The 20568-nt window shown below is 38.8% G+C and overlaps 1 protein-coding gene across 1 annotated transcript in view; it reads left to right on the top strand.

Moving 5' to 3' along the window:
* The window catches only part of LOC124633663 (protein couch potato), a 154629-nt gene that overhangs the window by 8176 nt on the left and 125885 nt on the right, over nucleotides 1-20568 (top strand). Inside the window, exon 2 of the mRNA XM_047168966.1 lies at nucleotides 2054-2814. Within this exon, the coding sequence (XP_047024922.1) occupies nucleotides 2755-2814 (60 nt within the window). The 5' untranslated portion in view covers nucleotides 2054-2754. The remainder of the gene's footprint in view (nucleotides 1-2053; nucleotides 2815-20568) is intronic.

Below are 20568 nucleotides of genomic sequence, written 5' to 3'. Positions count from 1 at the left end.
CAGTATTTGTTCTCCAGAAACATCTATTCAGCATAAAATTCTTAGAACTAGATCTGTTTAAGATTTTAAAAGGCTAATTACTTAACAGGACTAATAAAAAATACTAGTATCAAACAAGTCACGAAGCGAACAAGTATGAAGATTATAACTAAATAGTAGAAGTTCCTCTTTTTTCCTTTTGATCTTGGTTTCTTAAAAATAAATCTGCGGTTTTGCTCTTAGTTTGAAGTATTGCAATCTGTTTTTCATCAATCAATCTTAGATATTCTAGTTTTTTTTTTTAATTTGCAAGAGCAAATAGGTAGGTATGTCTTGTCTATATGCAATAAAAAATAAAAACACTTTCGTTAAACGCGTTCTTTTATATACTGTGTGAATTCGAAGGTTTAATTTATTCTTTTTTGATGTGCAGCTGTTTTCCCAGACAATTTACTCCGTCTAATTAGTTTACAAAATAACATTTGATAGTTCACACGTTTAGAGGAACACAATTAAGTAATTTTGCGGTCGTGGTGAGGACAAAATGGTCAAATACGTTTCGAAAACCGACGCTATACAATCTTCAATCGGTTTCTTGGTCTTACGAAAACTAAAGTAATTCTTTTGATTGCGTAACTTTAATAACAGTCTGTAGAGGAACTGTGTATATATATGTAGCAAGTAAGCAGCGGGGACATAAAAAATCTCGGTCTCGAATGGCCTTACTTTGTGCGTACATCATTGTAATTTAGAAGTTGGACGTATGATCGCTTTGGAGAAGTACGGAGTGTTTTTTTACCTCTGATCTGAACTCGGCTTAGTCACGGAGTTGGGGCAAAAAGCAGCCTTGGCCAACGTAATGGTCGGACACGTGATTGTTACATATTAAGACTGCGTCCGGTTTTAAAAACACTGTTTAAGGACAAGAATAAACGCATTTGATTTAAGTATTTGTCTGTTTACTTATTGTTTTGGAGACGGTTTTAAGATTCTGTAGTTGATAGACTTAGAAGTAAAATATTTCATTCAAAGCATAGCCAATCTATGCAGTTCTTGGTACAAAACTATAGTACATTATCAAAGTAAATGATGGTACTGATATCATCGGTCTAGCCCGTAATTTAGACGATTCTAGATGTTTACTGCGATGACTAACCATTTAAATGGTTGACTACGACCCACACAATTACAATCGGCACTGTTTGACATATAAAAAAAAATCTATTTTTATGCAGTGCAAATTGTGTCGTATAGTGTTGTTTATTAGGTGTAGAATGATTTAATCGAAATAGCAATAGCAGTTTATTTTAAATAACTGAGAATATTTATGTTTTTATGTATATTGGTATCGTGGAGGAAATTATGTAGATATCTATTTTATTTCCAACGATAATATACTTTGAAATTGCCATCAGAAACAATCAATTTATACCTACTATAATCTCGACATTTAGGCACTCCTCTAAACTAATTTAGTTTATTGCATTAAAGATTTACCGAAAAATATCTACTACAAATCATGTTCGGACAATGATAATATAGTCGTTATTTGTATGTCTTTTGTTTGATTTAAATTACTAAGCCGTCTATTAATTCATTCATTTGAATTATTGTTTTAGGAATGACCGAACAAAGCCGAAAATTATGACTCTAATACCATTACGACTATTTATGACATACCACGTGTTGATTGTATTGAAATTATCTTCTACAACAATTTCCCAAATCTCCTTATCATTAAATGTACGAAAATAAGTGTACGGTGAAAGCTGAAAATAAGCTCTTATTTAAAAGTAATGAGGGCGTGTGTGATATACACGAGTACCTTCCCCGATAGCATACCTACATCGATTTATCAAAACGGTGCGTAAGAGGATTGTCTCCCTAATTGGAGCTTACAATTTGCCAAATATGTAGGTACCTATTCACATGGATGAGGCCATCCATTACTGAAAATGTAAAAAGTATATCTCACATTCGTTGCATCCACTGTCTTTATTATGAAGTGTAACTATTATGACAAGTTGTTGATAGATATAAATAGATACTATAAACATGTTTTCTTTTTTTCCAGGAGTGGTTTACAAGCAGAGGATCAACTTATACGAATGAAAACAAAAGTGCTACGGCGCTTCATATAAAAACATTCGCAAATAGCTGTTCTTTAACAATCTAAATTGATAAGTCAATTAATATCGCGTACCGCAACGAGCGTAGAGCTGCGCCGTTGTCGATACGTCGACATCGATCCCGCGACGCGTCGCGCGCGGTCCCTAACCTGTCGCTGCCATAGTCGGTGCTCGCCAGAGTCACGTGACTCGGCCGGCCCGCCCAGCCACAGCCGTGGATAACCTCGGCCAGAGCCCCCTTCCGGTGAAGAGGCTGCACGAAGCGCTGCAGAGTGCGCAAGTGAAGCGCCAGCGGCTCTCCCCCCCATACCCCGCACCCCCCGCCTCTCTCCACCCCATCCACCAGCTCGCGGTGCACCAGCACATCAAAGTGCAGCAGAGCATAGTGCAGCAGAGCATCGTGCAGCAACACCAGTTGAACCTGGCCCACCAGTCGCTGCAGAACCTGCAAGCGCAACAGAACCTGCAAGCTCAGCAGAGCTTACAAGCGGCGCAGAGCCTCCAGGCGGCTCAGAGTCTGCAGGCGGCGCAGAGCCCTGCAGCTACGGGCGGCGCAGGCGCGCAGCAGGCGGCAGGAGCGACACAAGGCGCGCTGGTGCCGCCGCAGCAGCCTTCGCCCCGGCCCGCTTCGCCGCAACACAAGAACATGGAGCTCGCGCTCTGCCAAAGCATGGACTCCGTCAACACCGCCACCACTGAGGAAGAGGTACGTTATACAACTTATAAATTCAATCATAATTTTGTCGAGTTTCATAATTAGTTATTAATTAATTACATGGGCAATTTCTGCGACAATTTAACCCTAATCCGGACCCTTTCTACCGTTCATTTTCACGGTTTTCGTGATTTAACAATAGTAACTAGGCCCCGCCAAATTCCCCTTTGCAAGAGGACTTAATGTATCGTTTCGCTTTAGCTATTTGTCATCTTACAATTGTAAAGTAATACCGAAGAGGTGCGGCTCCGTAGCTGTTACAATGGGGAAAACGTTCGGATATACAATAAGCATTCGCTAACACAATAAAAGGAAATTTTCCTCGCGACAAAGGCGGCTTCGAATTGAAAGATTATATTTCTCACACTTATCATTATATTTTAGTCTCTATTTCTGTGGAGTTAAAGATCTTATTTGGAAATTGGTATCGATATTATGAAAACAGCTCTATAGTCTATGCGGCGCCATGTCACTTCCGGACAGAATCGCGAGTCGTTTTCTGCAAAGGCTGAATTGGGTTGTGAATAAATTATTATTTATACACACAATAGTCGACGCCTTTTATGTCGCTAAAATATAATCTCATTTAAAAACGGTTTATTTCAGGATCAGATATTATTTTAGCTTTATCTAAAATTCTTTAAGATCGTAAAATTCGTTTTATAAAGAATATAAGTATAAAGTTCAATCTCGTTTAAGCTCAGCTGTTTCTAAACCATAACGTCAACGAAAACAAAGTAACAAGCACAACCCTAGAGAAAAAGCGATAAAATCCTTAACGCAAACTAGGAGGAGGCGACGCGATGAGAGAAGTGGCCAGCGGTTGTGTTAGCCGAGACAAATAGAGTAGATGTCGCTTCACCGCTTTCAGCCGCTTTCCTGAACGGACAGCTTTATAAATAGCTTGTTTTATTGTTACATTATCTTGTCTCTTACATCTTATGTATTAAAACCGGTGATACTAATACGTTGTATGGATTACATCAGTATGCTTGTGAATAAATTCTTGGATGATCTCGTACTAAATATATTAACCGCGCCACATTAATTTGAATACATGAGAAATGTACGTTCGAACTTCTAGTAATAGTACTCGCATCGAAGTCGTGTGACATTTCTGTGTTCCAGATGCATCGAATGTTTAGATTCCGTAGTATAATTTTATACCTGGCAAAAATAACTAAATGATCCGTACGACATTCTTTAGAGCATGAGTCGAAATGAATTACTACACTAGTATCAATCCAAACATTTACGCAGCGTTTCTTAGCGTAATGATACTTGGTTCCGTAATATTCGCTGTTTATTACCTATGTCATAAACATAACTGTTTTAAATTGTAATAAAAAGATATTATACATATGATGTTATTAAGATATTATACATATATATTATTGTTATTAGTATAACGTTGCACATTCGCCCTACCCCATCAAATCACTCTTTCACTCTAAGGTTGGCTGTAAGAGAACCCAACACTGGGTTAAGCTCGCCGTTGTACATAATGTCTCCGTTTTCAGTGTGTCAAATGTATTTATGTGTGCAATAAAGAATAATAATATATGCGCCCCGCAGGGCATCTGAGGCGGATGACGGGGAGTAGCGACCCCGCGGGGCTATATATCCGAGTGCTCCAGGGAGAGTATACTGTCCCCCATCTCCGGCTTGCCGGAGTGAAGCATGACGGGGGATAGGTCTCCCGCCTCTTGGCTTGCCTTCATCGGCCGGTCAGAGTGGAGTCGCTAGAGCAGGGTTAACAGCCCACTCGGAGGTAGGTGCCTCGTGGTAAGTGGCGAGTGGGCCGGTGATGCTGGACCCACAGGGAGCGCGTGATCTGCGTTTAAAGTCCGCCGAGGTATCTTCACCCTTCTCAGCCGCTCATGTCCCTGTTGCCCTCTTGTTGCTTTTCAGTGACTGATTCCCGGGGGCCCAGTAAGTGAGTTGGCGAGTCTCCACCTGCCATTTTAACATGTATTTAATACATTGTCATCGGCAGGTGCCATAGTTCCCGTAGTTTCCCCATTCCTAGTCCATTAGCATCCCATCGCAATAGCCTAAGTAGTTTTCATCCATAGTTAGCAATAGTTTAGCACAGAACCGGGGATTGTCCTTGGGTACATTTCTATAGTGTATACAGGGATAATCGTCGGTTTTGTGTCACCATTTCATTAAAGTTGTCTCAAAAGGGCTTCAGCGTGTTGGCTTCGGCCCCACGTTCGCCTCCCAAAAATCCGGGACTCTGTAGTCCCGAGGTCTGGTAGAGACATACAAGAAATAATAATAAGCCCCGCAGGGCATCTGAGGCGGATGACGGGGAGTAGCGACCCCGCGGGGCTATATATCCGAGTGCTCCAGGGAGAGTATACTGTCCCCCACCTCCGGCTTGCCGGAGTGAAGCATGACGGGGGATAGGTCTCCCGCCTCTTGGCTTGCCTTCATCGGCCGGTCAGAGTGGAGTCGCTAGAGCAAGGTTAGTCCTGCTCGGAGGGTAGGTGCCTCGTGGTAAGTGGCGAGTGGGCCGGTGATGCTGGACCCACAGGGAGCGCGTGATCTGCGTTTAAAGTCCGCCGAGGTATCCTCACCCTTCTCAGCCGCTCATGTCCCTGTTGCCCTCTTGTTGCTTTTCAGTGACTGATTCCCGGGGGCCCAGTAAGTGAGTTGGCGAGTCTCCACCTGCCATTTTAACATGTATTTAATACATTGTCATCGGCAGGTGCCATAGTTCCCGTAGTTTCCCCATTCCTAGTCCATTAGCATCCCATCACAATAGCCCAAGTAGTTTTCATCCATAGTTAGCAATAGTTTAGCACAGAACCGGGGATTGTCCTTGGGTACATTTCTATAGTGTATACGGGGATAATCGTCGGTTTTGTGTCGCCATTTCATAAAGTTGTCTCAAAAGGGCTTCAGCGTGTTGGCTTCGGCCCCACGTTCGCCTTCCAAAAATCCGGGACTCTGTAGTCCCGTGGTCGGTCAGAGACATACAAGATAATAATAATAAAAAGCAAAAAAATCGTGAACACACATTTTCACTTACGAAAATATAATGTGATTATGAATTTCACTGCAAACCAGTTAAAAATAGAGTGAAAATAAAATCTAGCTTTTGTAATGAAATATGGTGTGCTATTAATTTTGTTAAACGTGGCATTAATTGTTTATTTTCATAAACTAAACAGTCCAATCTGTATTTTCCGTATTTTATTTTCCAAATCGCAACTTAACAATAATATGGCTGCAAAACGAGCCACAACAAACCTGACCAACATAGTTAACAGTTCAACCTTTGTTCAGCACTTTTTGTGTAAATCCTTTTCATAATGAATCCGCCAAATAAATACTGTTGTCTGCGTCCAGTTTCCATTGTTTGGCAAGTTAGTGTTGATTTCCCACTTCGCTTTGATGCGAGTCCGGTCGGCGGAGCGTAGGGGCTGGTTTATAAACAGGGTCCTTTGCTCACGTAGCGTGGATGCATTCATTCATGCGGTTCACTGTTGCTTGAAGTAACTATACACAAGTGCGCCGCGCTATGTGTGCTATCATAATACCACTATAAGCGATCTGATTATTGGTAACTTAAATAAATACATAAAAATTGCGATATGTCCAATCCTTACATAATATTTTTGGATCGCTACATTTACCCTGATATTTCAATCTTTGGAGGAATTCTTCAAGTGTATGGGATTGTTCACACCAAACGTATTGTCCGCCGCTGACTGTGAGTATACTCACTGTCTGCCCCAGTGTGAACGTCGACTCAATCTGCAGTACCCGTACCCACCAAGCCGACAATAAGCTATAGCGTACGATGCGCTACATGTGTGAACAAAAGAATAGGCTCGTGTAGGTTCACACTAGATGCGTACGCTGAGCGGCTGACTATTCTACACATAAAAGAGCTCAGTATTTGAACCCCCCAATCTTCATACATAACAGATGCTATGTCTTCCCAAGCGCATCGTAAGTTTCTATCACTAAATTCTTCTGAATTCGCATTCCAAATTCATTCTCTAGAATGTACTTCTGCAATAAACTTTTCGGTGTCGAACATCGCGAGGTGTCACGTGTCACGTCTATCCTCATTGAAGTTTGTTTCTCGAGTGTATTGCGGCAGAGGCGCGCGGCGGTGCGGGCGCGGCGGAGCGGCGCTATTCGGCAACTGCGTCCGCGTAGCCATTCCGCGTCCGCCGTGCATAGTCGCGTAGTAAAATAATCGGCCACTGAGAGTCAGCGACAACAGACGACGTAATAGCGTATAGTCGGTTCGGTGTGAACGACAATTTCAATATATATGGAAAAGCAATAAACTGCGTAACGCGCGCTCACAGTCAGCGGCCGACAATACGTTTGGTCTGAACGATGCCTATCCCTTAAGAGATTTGCTCACTGTTCAAACCAAAACATAGCTAATACAAGCATCTATTTTTAAATGGGAAAATGTCTCGAGTTTTCTTTTGCTTTTGTTCTGTTGTCGTGCGCTCATACAATCGCAATCGAGTTTGACGTCGTTTCGTGTGTAATCTCGGGGGGTTACCGGGAGCACGGGAGTGCGTTTGTCTGGCGGCTGGTGGCGGCAGACGACGCAGTGGCGCCGTCGGGTCTGCCGCCCGACACCACCATCTATTTTTATTTAACAATTGCGTGTAATAAACTTTTATCTGGCGATTTTTAATGCCAGCTAGAGCGGAACGAGGCTTTGCGACCGGACACATTCATCAATTTAATTTTGAGTATTGACTGCTTTTGGATCATTAAGTTTGAATGTTGGTTCGTCCATCCTTATTTTTTATCACCAATATATGGTAATGGCTTACTCTAGTAATAGGTGCTGCCTCTTCACTCAAGCTTTAAGCGGAACGATCAATAAAACTAAACATAAATTGTAACATTGTAACCACAAGATCTGAGATACCATCACATGTCCTAAACGTTCTCGAACAGGGCTGTATAAAATCCCCAGTAGTGACAGAAACACTTATTGGTTGGTATTTTGTAAGCCTGATAAATGCATCGATCGTTTTCCCCTTGTATCCGGAGCGATCGGGTGACAAGTCGCGCGTCACCCGCCGGCCCCACCAGACAACACCGGTACGGCTTCCTGAAACCTGTAACTACTTTTTGTTCAACCGTTCGTTCACATTTTGTCCGCGAAAGTTACGCGACGCTACAACTTCACAGAACAACGTGGCCAAAATATTTACTAATGCTAATGTAAGCAAATATTTGTTTGTTTTCGGTGTCATTTACAGAACTTATTAACACATTTTAACATACCTACGAAAATAGTTACATTTTATTAAATTAATGTACTTAAGGCTTTGTTTTCAATGTCTAAGACATAAAATAGAAACCTGTAACGGTAGTCAAAGAGATAGGGTTTATTTTAAAATGATTGGCTAATTTCAATGTTGAGGTGTCAATTGGGCTGTCCAATTTGTGAACAAAAATATTTTTAAATCTTACAAAGGATTTTTAATGTCATCTCTTTTTGAATTGCTAATTTCCTTTGATCGCCTTAAGGGCTTGTTAGATTAAGGTATTATAAAATATTTAAAGGCATTTCAGAATAGCAAACAGTAGACTTAGCATTCATTTCTAGTTTCAATATCGTGTTACACGTTACATATGAACCCCACTTTTCCAATTCGTTCGTGAGTGGTTTCGCAACGTTGCTACTCCGATCGCAGACCAATGTTTTAGTAATCAGAATCCCTAATGGCTCCAATTTCTTCGAAAGTGTATTACATAAATTTACATACCCATGTAGCGCGATTATTTCACAGTTCCAATGCTTTTCGTTCCAATATTTTACGATTTTCCTATGTCCTGAAACGTGCAATGAATTAGCCTCAAACGCCCTCAAACATCGGACAAAACCCACTTATCCTCTTTGTGTTTTCCGAAGACCTAAATTACTTAAGTAAATTCAGACAGATAAATTATTACAGGTTTCCACAAAAGATATATTGTTCAGGTCCTGCAGGAAATTTATTTCTTCTTCATTTCTTCAATATGTAGAGTAGATAGGTAAGTACTATTGTAAATCTTTTTTTATTAATTTTATTACGATTATGTCTTTTGTATATTTTTAATATCCGATACAAATAATGATAGAAAATACTAACAAAATCCAATAAATAGTAAACTGGCAATAAACAAGTAATAAAGATGAACTTGAAAGTTGAAAAGAAAGCAAATACATATAGAAGATATCGCTTTCATTCTTGAAAATCCTTTAAGTATCTGCCAATAATACGCAGATCGAAGGAACATCTCCATGGGAACTGAAGAGAAAATTATTACCTCGCTCGAGTTCAATCGCGGAGACATTCTCTCTGGAACGATTTTAAGAGAAGAATTTCCGCAGAGTGGAATATAGACACCTCGACCGTTTCAACAGTTTGTCCACCTAATTTGTTCGTCGGCGCTCGACTGTAAAAACAAATAGCTGCTCCCGCATTTCCCCTTACAGAACGATAAAGATAGATATATTCTAACTAAACGTGGAAAAAGGAGGGATAGTTTTCCGAGCTTCGCGTTTAAGGGTCGCTTCAATGAGCGATTGGTGTTTACGTTCAAGCTTTTGTCTAGTTCAGTTGGAATCTTGTTTGCCAGGCGCTGCAAAGAGGTTCTTTTGTCCATTAACAGAGTAATAATTAATCGAGCTTTATCTAATGTTCGTCGGTTTGAGTTACTCGTAGAAAACTTTTAATTGAATTTGTTGGTCGATTTTGGCTTTTTGACGGGAGCGTGTTACGGCTTTAAAACAATTTTTAGGTAACGCTTTGTGAAAGTTATTTAACCTATTTGTGTAACTTCAGAGACCTGTCAAAGTTCTTGCCAACTGTTAGGACTTGATTTCAAGATATTTAGTAATGAAGGTCGCCTTAAAATATTAGAAGAATTATGATACCCGAGAAATGTTTTAAAATTCTTGTGTTATACATGCTTCATAATTATGACGAAGAGATGACAGCGAATATGTTTAGGAAGTCTAAAAGTAGTTCAGCTACATTTGAGACATTAATCCGACATTAAGACGAGACAGCTGTAATCGTCGCCGTAACTCATCACCGACACTTGGGGACGGCTACATTTTACGACATCCCGGGGCTTTATAAATCAGAGCACATCAACTAAGGTCAGCTCCAGCTGAGTGCACTGGACTGACCACGCAAACAGAGACGTTGCACATTTAATAACTGTTTTCCAATGCGCTGAGCACAGCCTCTCTATCGCTTTTGCACCTCGGATTACCGACGATCGTCCGCCGACCAAAGAGAGCAAAATGTTCTCGTTTGATGTTTTAAAGTCAAAAAAGGAAATTTAAAACGCGAGGGTTAATTATCCGTGCAGTACCATGCGTCCGGCTTTATATCGGTCTAGCGAATTTTCGTTTACACGATTTTGAGGAATTTTCATTTGGGGCTTATTTCCAAATGTCCGGATTTTCCAAAAAAGAAAAATCTATTTAAAGGCATTTAGTATTTTACGGGCAATTTGGTTGTAAAATGTACCAGTGTTTATTTTTAACCAGGCCATATCGGTCTCGCTTACACCAGTAGCTATATGCTACTTAATGTGAGTGAAGTAATTAAGAGTAGTTGCAGTAGTAGGTATTTATCGTGTATTGTGCAACCAACTTGGCTGCGTGCCAAAATGGACGCACCCTAAAGCTTTATGAATCCTAGCAATGTATTAATTCACAGATATTGTTGTGCGGAGCCTGATAAATGACGTCGGCGAAAAATATGCAATTGTTGCTCCAACAGACGTTACGACAAAGCTACTGGGAGAGGGTCGCACAATATGGACGCAAACCGAATGGACCGTGGAAGTATAATCCAGAATGCAAGACGAAAATCGACGCCCGCATTGTGAGCGGAAAATCGAACTCGAATGTCGCAAGACGAAAGGCTCTTTGTGCGCAATCAATGGGCCCTCGATTGCTGATAACTTTCTTTGAACCCCGGAAAGTTTCAGTTCGAAACTGCTAGCAGGGCATATATTTAACTCTTCACTTAATACTATTCCGTCCTCGGTTATACTTGCAGTTGTTTCAGAAATGAATATTATTCTTAAATAAAATATATTTGATGCCTATTTTGCCAGTAACAAATTATTCAGAAATTCGGTCACGTTTAAATTCTTCAAACTTTGTCCTCCATTGTGAGGACAAAATGGAAAGTGAATTTTTAAACGAAGATATTCTTTACTCAAAATAATTTGCGAGAAAGAATCTGATTACATAATTAGGAATCTATTTAAAAAGTTTCTAACTTAACGTGTTTTCTGCAGACACGGAGTTTTGGAGTTTTCTAGCTTTAAAGATTTTCTTATCACTCCAATAATTTTAGCTGACTAAATTAAATTTGTTGGTACGGCTCGGAGTTATCAAGGGGAGTTCAATTATAAGGATGTCTCGGAGGGAACTGTGGGGTAAGTTTTGGTGTAGCACGGAGCGGTATCAGGGCGCCGACATCGGGGGGTTCGTGTTCAAACATAGTATTAACGCGGCCAATAATTCACAATCTTCTTGTTACTGCACAAATTAAGTTCTTGCCTCGTTGCGGTCACGTGCGGGGTCGCCTTGTTTGAAATACGAAGGAGCTCATCGGTCGGGCTCGTTAAGCGTCGGAGCGTGCTTTTATTACAGCGAGGCGTGCGCCACGGACGCGCGGCTCTTGAATATTAAACCGAACGCCACTGGGTCATGCATATTGTCCCGCACCAATAATAACCGGCACGGAACTCGACGCACTATTCCATTTGCGGCATTTGATCGCGTCCCTCGAATACAGGTGGGCGACACTTCGTCATGTGCCTCCACTGCCTGCCAAGGGCGAGAATTTATCCAGCTACGAACTTCTACTTTTAAGTAGGTTGAGATGCAGATCATTATATTCCTCGGCATGCCCTTGGAAGAAAATCCACCTGTTGTTGTTAAGATATCGCTTAAAGGCACAAACTATCGTAACGATATTGTATGATACATATTGCCCGGTTCTAAATTAATGTATGCCCATTATATAAATTCTTTGATTTACAAGAAGCAAAATTACGTAAACAATATCAAAGACATTACTAAACGTGCCAATGCGAATAGTTTATCGGTTAGCAATGCAGTATTTAATTTATTTCAATGTTATATCAATTATTCCGATACACGCGTAGATCGATTCTTTAAACGTGACAGATAACCAATTTGATTGTTTATAACATAATGCTTTGTTATTTATTACACAATTTGTTTATTGTCTTTACGAATTGTGCAATGTTTCGACGTGGGACTGTTCGTAATAGTATCCTTCGGTTTCGACGCACATTGGCTATCAGTATGCGTATCGGAAATTATTACAACAGATTTATTACACCGTCTATTAAGTATGCACGAGTATATTCAATTAATGCATGATAAATAGCAATGTTTGGGCCGCGTTCACATAGTTTCATGATACAATTTTTGTACTTGGAACTAAATTAACGACTGGGGTTATATAACCATATAATTTAAGAAGTCCTTTTCGATTACATTATTTCTTCTTAATTCTTCACAGATTGTTTTATATTGGATACTCGTACCATTTTTGATTTCGAAGTCATAACAAATTCATGGTGGGCAATAATCCGCAAGTACCTACATAAGTGTCGCTAACAAACTCGATGTAATACACCTCTAACCTGACCAAGAGTCAATATAATTGACGCAACGAAGTGCAACAATTAAAATGCACGATGCGTCACATTCGATCAACTTGCGATGATCGGAATGAGGTCACTCGATGCATTGTCTTTATTTATTGTTTAGATTACATTTTGCTATATAACTATACATAACGTATCTCGTATCTCAGCTGTATCTTTGTGAATATTCTAAAACTAGAGCAGTTGGATACCAGAGTAAAGTTTAAATTGAATTGCAATGTTTTTGCTTGACCAGTTTCAAGAAATGCTATTTCTAAAATTCGAACGTTAGTATTTTTAGTGGACGACGATATGTACTGAGTAAAAGGTAGTTCTGGGTTCTAGAAGTACTTGGAAACAATATATTAGGAGATTTTGTGGAAATATGTAAAAATATTTTTGGAAAGAATACAGCAAAAGTTACTCTATTAATAGCAGGACCGAATGGGTAGCCTAACCTGTAATATTTTAAATTCCATTAATTTCTTTTCAACCCAAACAAAAAGAATTTAATCCGCAGCGAATTGACCTAACACATGTATCGTGTATAGCGGAATATTAATAAAATTTTAATCTATTGTAAAGTCGCGATGGGGCTCATGGAATCCTCCGCATAGCGCTCTCCTCACGTACGCGTACCTGTATCGGTTGCTATACTTATACCTACTATACTATAGTGTATACAAGCTGTTGATTTGCATCCGTGCCATATTCAAGGAGGTAATTATGCTAATGATTCTCGACCCAAATCAATAAAAAAATTGGTACGTAATTTTTTTTCTTTAATTTTTTTTCGGAATTCCGTAAATGTCATCTAGCCGTATTTAAACTTGGCGCGTATGTTACTGGCGTTAAAACCGTGCTGCACCCTCACACAAACGCAAACACAAAGCATACGCATCGATCATTCATAAATTTCATTCATAAAATTGGATTACTTCGGAAATACCACGACATTACAATGACAAAAAAAGCAGTGCATATTAGTTATTTCCCATCTACTGTAATTCCAATCGATTATTTACGTATTGTATGTCCTCCTCCTGAACTATGGCACAAATGCAAATCAACACCTTGTATAGATGTAGTGGCTTACCCAAGAGCCCGGCAAACGGGAAGTAAAAGCCTGGTAGAACACTTTGTAAGTACTATGTGTTTAGCAGTATTTATGTTACACAAGTTTGAAACGCCGTGTGCCGTGTAGAAGGACAGGTGACACGTTTTAAATCTTTAAGGAAACTTTTTTTTTGTTGCGAGTTTGAAAGTGCAAGCTAAAAAATTGCAGTGCTTAAGTACTATGATATCTATACTAATATTATAAAGCTGAAGAGTTTGTTTGTTTGTTTGTTTGTTTGTTTGAACGCGCTAATCTCAGGAACTACTGGTCCTATTTGAAAATTTCTTTCAGTGTTAGATAGCCCATTTATCGAGGAAGGCTATAGGCTACTTTTTATCCCGGTACGGGAAGTAGTTCCCACGGGATGCGGGTGAAACCGCTGGCAGAAGCTAGTTTAGAAATATAGAGATTTTTAAAACATTTTGCTGGATTAGGTATAAAGAGAAGAGAACCTTAATTATCCTTCTTTGTTTACAATAAAAATATTGCTCCTATATTTTGATCTGTTGCATAAATATTCAATGTTTCATTTTGAAAAAAAACGTAATATCCTTTCTGGCAGTGCAAAGCAAACATTCTCGTCTGTAATCTCCATAAGGAAATTGTTTTATTCCTTGCACGTCTTCAAAAAGTTATCCCGAATCAATTTGAGGAAATCGCATTTTCATGCAAGCCGAGTTTAAATAAACCGGAAAAATAATGTTAATGAGAAAAATATTCCATTTTAAAACGGCTGTCAACATGAATGATTTGTCTTTATTAAAATATTTGCTTGAGACTTTATAAATCAGAAAGAGGTAATAAATCAATTTTCGTAAAGGCGAAACATGGTCATTATTCTTCCAAATATAATATGCATTATAATGTCATGATCCCGTCATGGATTAAATGAGTTTGGCAACACTCAAGGTGTCTCGTCCAATCCGGTAGTCATGTGTGGACAGGGACACAAGCCACAAAAGGTACTATGATTTATGGCGACGAGGGAGTACGAAGCCCGGCCGCACTGACATTAGCATTCGTACTGCGTATCTGTCAGTGCGTTTGTTGCCTTATATTGCGACTCAGGTCTAGTTGACTCATTATTGGGATGTAATCACGTTACTACAATGATTTCACGCTACGTTTGTGCTACAATAACTTTGCTTAAGTTTTCCATTTGTTTATTTGAATTGACGATAAACTTGTCCTTTAAAGAGGGTGATGAAGGTTTCTCCCGCTTAAGTGAATTGAAGACTAATTGCGACGGCGTAAGACAGTTTTTCCCTAATAGATGTGCTCCAAAAATTGTCGGACTTCGTAAAGAAAATCAAGATCTTCAATTCTATTAACTCAAATATCTAAAAGATCAAAGTAACTTGCCATTGTTTAATTGATTACATCACTGTACGGAAGACATGCATAAATAAAGTGAAATGTTAGTTTTTGAAATTTATTGGTATAACGGTTCTGTTTTATAATAAGATCTAAGGATATTATTTTTGGAGCTTCATAATGTCAGGTCGTTGAGTGTTTTTTTTTGGCAAATGTCAATTGTTAACTGAAGCGTAATTATAAATTGGTGGGCGAGTTCGATTAACGTCGGTCGCGCGTCCATGCGATGTAACGCGACATCGCGCGACAGTTGGCGCGCGACCAACGTTGTGTCGTTGACTGCGAACTGACCATTCTGTTTTATTTTATGTTCTCATCAGACCCTTTATCGGGTAAATTACTGGCAGTGGCAGAACCAAGCACCCAATTCCTTGTAACAGTTTGCTCATTCTTCTGAATTTAGGCATGACTAATTAAACCTGTAATTAAATGGGTTCGTACCAAAATGGGGTTTATTTATTGTTTGTTATTTCACAATAAATGAAAAAAAATGCCTTTTATATTACGTTCATTGTACCTACATTAAAAAAACAAAGGATGGGATCCTATTTTATTAAAATGGAAAATGTTTTCGAATTATAAAACCAAATATAGACTACCGATAAATACCCACTATAATAATACCTAGTTATAGGATTGAAGTGCTTATAAAATGTATTTGCATGGAAACTGCAAACCATTATTTTTTAATACGATAAAATATAATTTTACTGCGTTATCGTTCATATAACGGCATTTTATTAACTAACGAGAGTGGGACTAGGCGACCGCGGTTATTGTTTAATAGGATATCGTGACGTCACATCAATGCAACTAAATCGTACAAACAAGATTATCTTTCATATCAGTTAACCCGCAAACGCAGCGATGAATATTAAATTCACCTCGTTGTTATCAATGTGTTTGATTCAACCCTCTCCACATAATTTGCGAGCGGATTGAATGAGGTAAAATAATAACGAAAATCTGAATACATTGGGCATGTTTCGTATGCGGGCGGAGGCTTATTATGTAAATGCGACCCCTCATATATGTTGTTGATAAAATTGCAGGCGCCTTACGGACTGTACGCTCCAAATACGAATAGTAAGCGATATCATAGAAGTTTATCCGCGCTGACCAGAGCATGGCGGGGAGGACGGGGCACTTTGTACCAGACATCCAGACGACAGACGTTGCACGAAACGGGACAACCCCTTGAATGTTTCCGTATGATAAAGTTTAATCGAAATACAAGTTTTATTAAATTTTATTTCCCAATAAACACGGAACTGTGTCGTGTGTATAAAAGCGGGTGCAGTATTTGCTCGATTTTCCAGAATCATTAATTAAATCGGTGTCCGCGAACAGCACTGTCAGTCAGGGCGTACTGTGCGGCCGGCGATCTCGTGTGTCCAGCGGTGCATCTAAAATTTCCCACATCGCGTAATCGAACCTGAATATGAGCGCATAATTGCTTATTTGCCTCATTTCGGATTCATTCGCGGCGGGAGTATGTGGTGTGGGTAAATATGCTCGGATACAGACATAGGGTTACGAGTGAAATTAGCTTTGGTCCTTCCTGTTGGCCTGTAGGGTTATCCCTTCGTAGGATTACAGTGCGGGGCTTTTACACAAAGATATATTTTACGTTCATTAGCAAAAGAGTGTTGAAGGACCGTTTACTTTATGAAAAGGGTCTCGGGATATAACACGGTGTTAAGAATTTGCCATATTCTTGTCAAGTCTTAATATGTAATGGCATAGGCACTATAAAATTGCACCTGCAAACCGACTAACGTTACAGTTAACGAGAATTAATCAATGTGTTTTGTTGTTTCAGGTATGTCAGCTGTTTTCATACAAGTTATTTTATTCGGAGCGGTAACGTATAAAAACCAGTCAGATCGCTGCCACTCAACCCTATTGAGCAATGTGCAAGGTATGTCCAGTGAACAGTCGGTACTTACTCAAATGAGAAATTCATTACAAACGCTGTTTTTGCGGATTTCGGTTATGTTCATAAAGCCGACGGTGCAGTTTGCAATACTCTGCATACCCTTTGTTTGTGCTCTTAACACTAACTTGCTGTGTGTTCACAATTTCAAAGCATTAGCGTTTTTTTCTGCTGAGAGAGGTAATTACGAGTACGGACCAACCATACTTTGCTATGTACAACGTTAATGCTCATTTTCGTAGTCTATATTACTATCAAACAAGCACAGTTAGTAGCTCAGGCCGCAGAAAAGAATAACATTTTAAAACTATATTTAAAATTACGTAAATATTTGGCGAATATACGTTTTCAAGAATCGTTAAACTTTGCTCCGATATTTTCTAGTCTGATGTAGGTGCAGACATATTATAATAAATTAGTTCTGCATACCTATGTGGTGTTGCATGCATTAGTAATTGAATGAATGAATGTGCTTTTGTGAATCAGAAAATAGTGTTGTTGCCAGATATATTTCAGCAGCGATCAGGCACACAGGTATTTTGCTAGTAAGTAATGGGCAATAGAAGTCGCGAGAAGAACAAGTGTATTGTAACTAACGCCAATGTTGCATTTAAAACAAGTTGTCGATTGTCTGTCGGAATGTTTAGACAGTTTGGTGAATTGATGGTGAGTTCTATGCGAACGTCATTGATTTTGTTTCGGTTTGATTGGGAGGTAACAGGTTTTATGTTGGCAACGTCGCCAAGCTCTTCTAAGAACGGTTCACGATTGGATTCAAACATTTTGTGTCTGTTTTATTTCTCTGCTGAATTAAATCCTCCATAATATACACTATAAAGTTCAAAAGAGAGTTTAAAGTATCAAGATCATGGCCTTGTAAGTGCGTTTGTCTTCATAACAAATGCACCTCAATCAATAATTATGTCTGCTTGTCTGCGACTGACAGACAACATGACCCTTTTGTTATGTTAACATGTTCAGGTCATTGCAGTCGTTTGTATTTGTTTAGACTGCTTCAAAACATTCTGTTGGCACGATTTCCGAGAGCCATAAGTTGTATGTTCGTTTACGTCCAGATACAATTTCGCTCACTTAGAATCAATTGCCGTACGAAGTACTTAATGCGATGTATAAAAAGATAAGCCATAATTAAAGGTCGTTTCAAATGCATTAAAGTATAAATTCTCTTTTATACACTTTCAATTACATTTTCAATGATTCTGCGCATTATTATAAGTTTACGATGCGATCAACTAGGTCGATTGAATTTAATAATAAACAAACAAAGCCTTTATATTCAGAACCATGCCTACTCAAGGCTTGCATCGGTTGCTGTTTAATACAATATTCATAATGCTTATCTAGCTAAATAACCGCGTAATAAATATTAATTAATAAAATATCGTTAGGCTTCAGAGCCCGTGTGTTTGTGGTAGTAATCTTAAGTCAAGATTAGCACTTGTGCATGTGTGTGTGTCCTGTTATACAAGTAAGGGATAGACAATGTTTGTATGCGTGGCGTATAGCATGAAATATTGGGACATCGATGTCCCTTCCTTTGTCCCTTGCATACTAATGTAATTTGGTACACTGATATACCGAAGCGTTGTGGGATCTTCTTTTGGTATTGATTACTTTGCAAAGCGTTGAATGATTTACTGACATCTAGGAAGTCTTTGTTTCATTCGCCTTATTTATTTACCAAGTATATTTACTTGAGAAGTGTCAGACCGTTTGTTAGAAATTGCACTGTCGCTGTGGTGGCTCCCGTCAATTAACAGTGTTTGTAGACTTGCCAATTGTTAATTGAGCAACCTTCTTCAAAGGATTTGCATAATCCGCATTGCTAAACCCAACTGATTAAGACGTCAATAAATAAATTAGAAAATGGGACTTGTTGACGTTGAACACAGAAAACAGTTTTGTTACTGTTGAACAAATGTGAGTAGGAACACAGTTCCCATTAGTTCGGCCCAAAAACAAGACTCAAGAGGCAATTACATGCAAATAAGCACATTCTTTTACTACATATACGTTTGAAAGTACTCTCATTATGTGCCGTTTACGAATTCCACGGTACATATGACAATGCATAACTACAAACAGTGTCAGACGGACGTGTCTGCATGAATGTTTCGCAATCGTTGCAAATTCAGCAATATTGCACAAGAAAACAACATTGTACTTGTAACAATGCTCTGGGAATCTTACTGTAGCCCGTGAAATATAAACATTATGTTCGGCGAGCGTTGCGTACTGAACAAGCGTGGTCTTAACATTTAATGTGTTTGTGCTTAGACTTTGTTCTACTGAAAATGGGTAATCTGAACAATATTTTTGGGTATATAATTCACACATACCTATCTATTTAGAGAACAGAAAAAGATGGGGGGAAAAGCGGAGTTTCCATTTGATGTAGAAGAGTAGATTCAGATGATAAATTCAATTTACTACATAATATCATTGAATTCATTCTTCCAGTAGTGTTAGAGATTAGTTTTCCCTTCCACATGGTCGTGTGTAGCGGCAGTAAATCGCCACGGTCCAATGAATGAATTGACACAATAGTGAGAAAAAAACACCACGTTATTCAATTTAGATTTCAATCTGTTTTGGCCTCAACTTATTTGAAGTGTTATTAGCGCTATTTGTAAAACAATGTTATTACAACAAAAGATATAATTTTTACGTATTGTGTGTCAGTGTGAGACGTTTTGTCTTACGGCTTAGTTTCAAGTGATTTATGTCCATAATTTTTCACATGACTTTGTGTCACGCTAGTGTTGAATAATGAATACTAATTACTATTTTATGACAGGAGGTTTTACGATACACGTAAATTATTAAATTACCTAATTAAATATCTTTCACATGCTGTAACCCAACATGAATACATAACCCATGACCTTCATGCTTACAAAGGACTTTGTAATAAAGTTAATTAATGTAATGAAATCCTAAAATCGCGTCCTAATTAAAAAAATAATTCATTAGTTCTATGAAATGACCATCAGTGTTATGGTAATGTAAGGGCGCGGCTACACAGCAGCGAAAAAGCGAGCCCGGCGTAAAGGCGAGGCCACACGCAAGCCCACCATTAGCTCCTCGAACAATATTTCATTCGCGCTCATATAATATGTAAGTGACGTGTACACATTTATGACACTTTGTAGGGTGACATGACAGAATTATTTAGTGTGAAACGTGCCGCAAAGAAAACAGTTCAGATTATTTTTTAGTTTTAAGAAAATTTATTGGTCCAGTGCATGTATTTATAGCTTTTATGACGCCTTTAAATTTAATTTCAAAGGAATAAACGTATAAAATGGTTAATATGACCGCGTTCGATATGCGAACTTCGATGTTAATGTTGTATGTTTCTTAGAAATTAAATGGGACAGTAGACATGTATTATGAGGTGTTATGTACCGCTTGATTATCATCGAAAGTCAATAATCTATGTAATAACAAATAGTTTATTTACAAAAATAGGGGGAAAATTATACCAACACTAATTAAAATAAAATAAAAATGTGGAAGGGTTAATAGATAACTTAATAATAAAGGTTAATGATGTAGAAAGCTGGTCTTGCCGAGGGCTGGCCACACAAGATAATCACTAGACACCCTC

Source organism: Helicoverpa zea, chromosome 10 (assembly GCF_022581195.2).
Source record: "Helicoverpa zea isolate HzStark_Cry1AcR chromosome 10, ilHelZeax1.1, whole genome shotgun sequence".
NCBI lineage: Eukaryota > Metazoa > Arthropoda > Insecta > Lepidoptera > Noctuidae > Helicoverpa > Helicoverpa zea.
The sequence above is the reverse complement of the archived record's forward strand: the minus strand, read 5'-3'. Positions and strand labels throughout refer to the sequence as shown.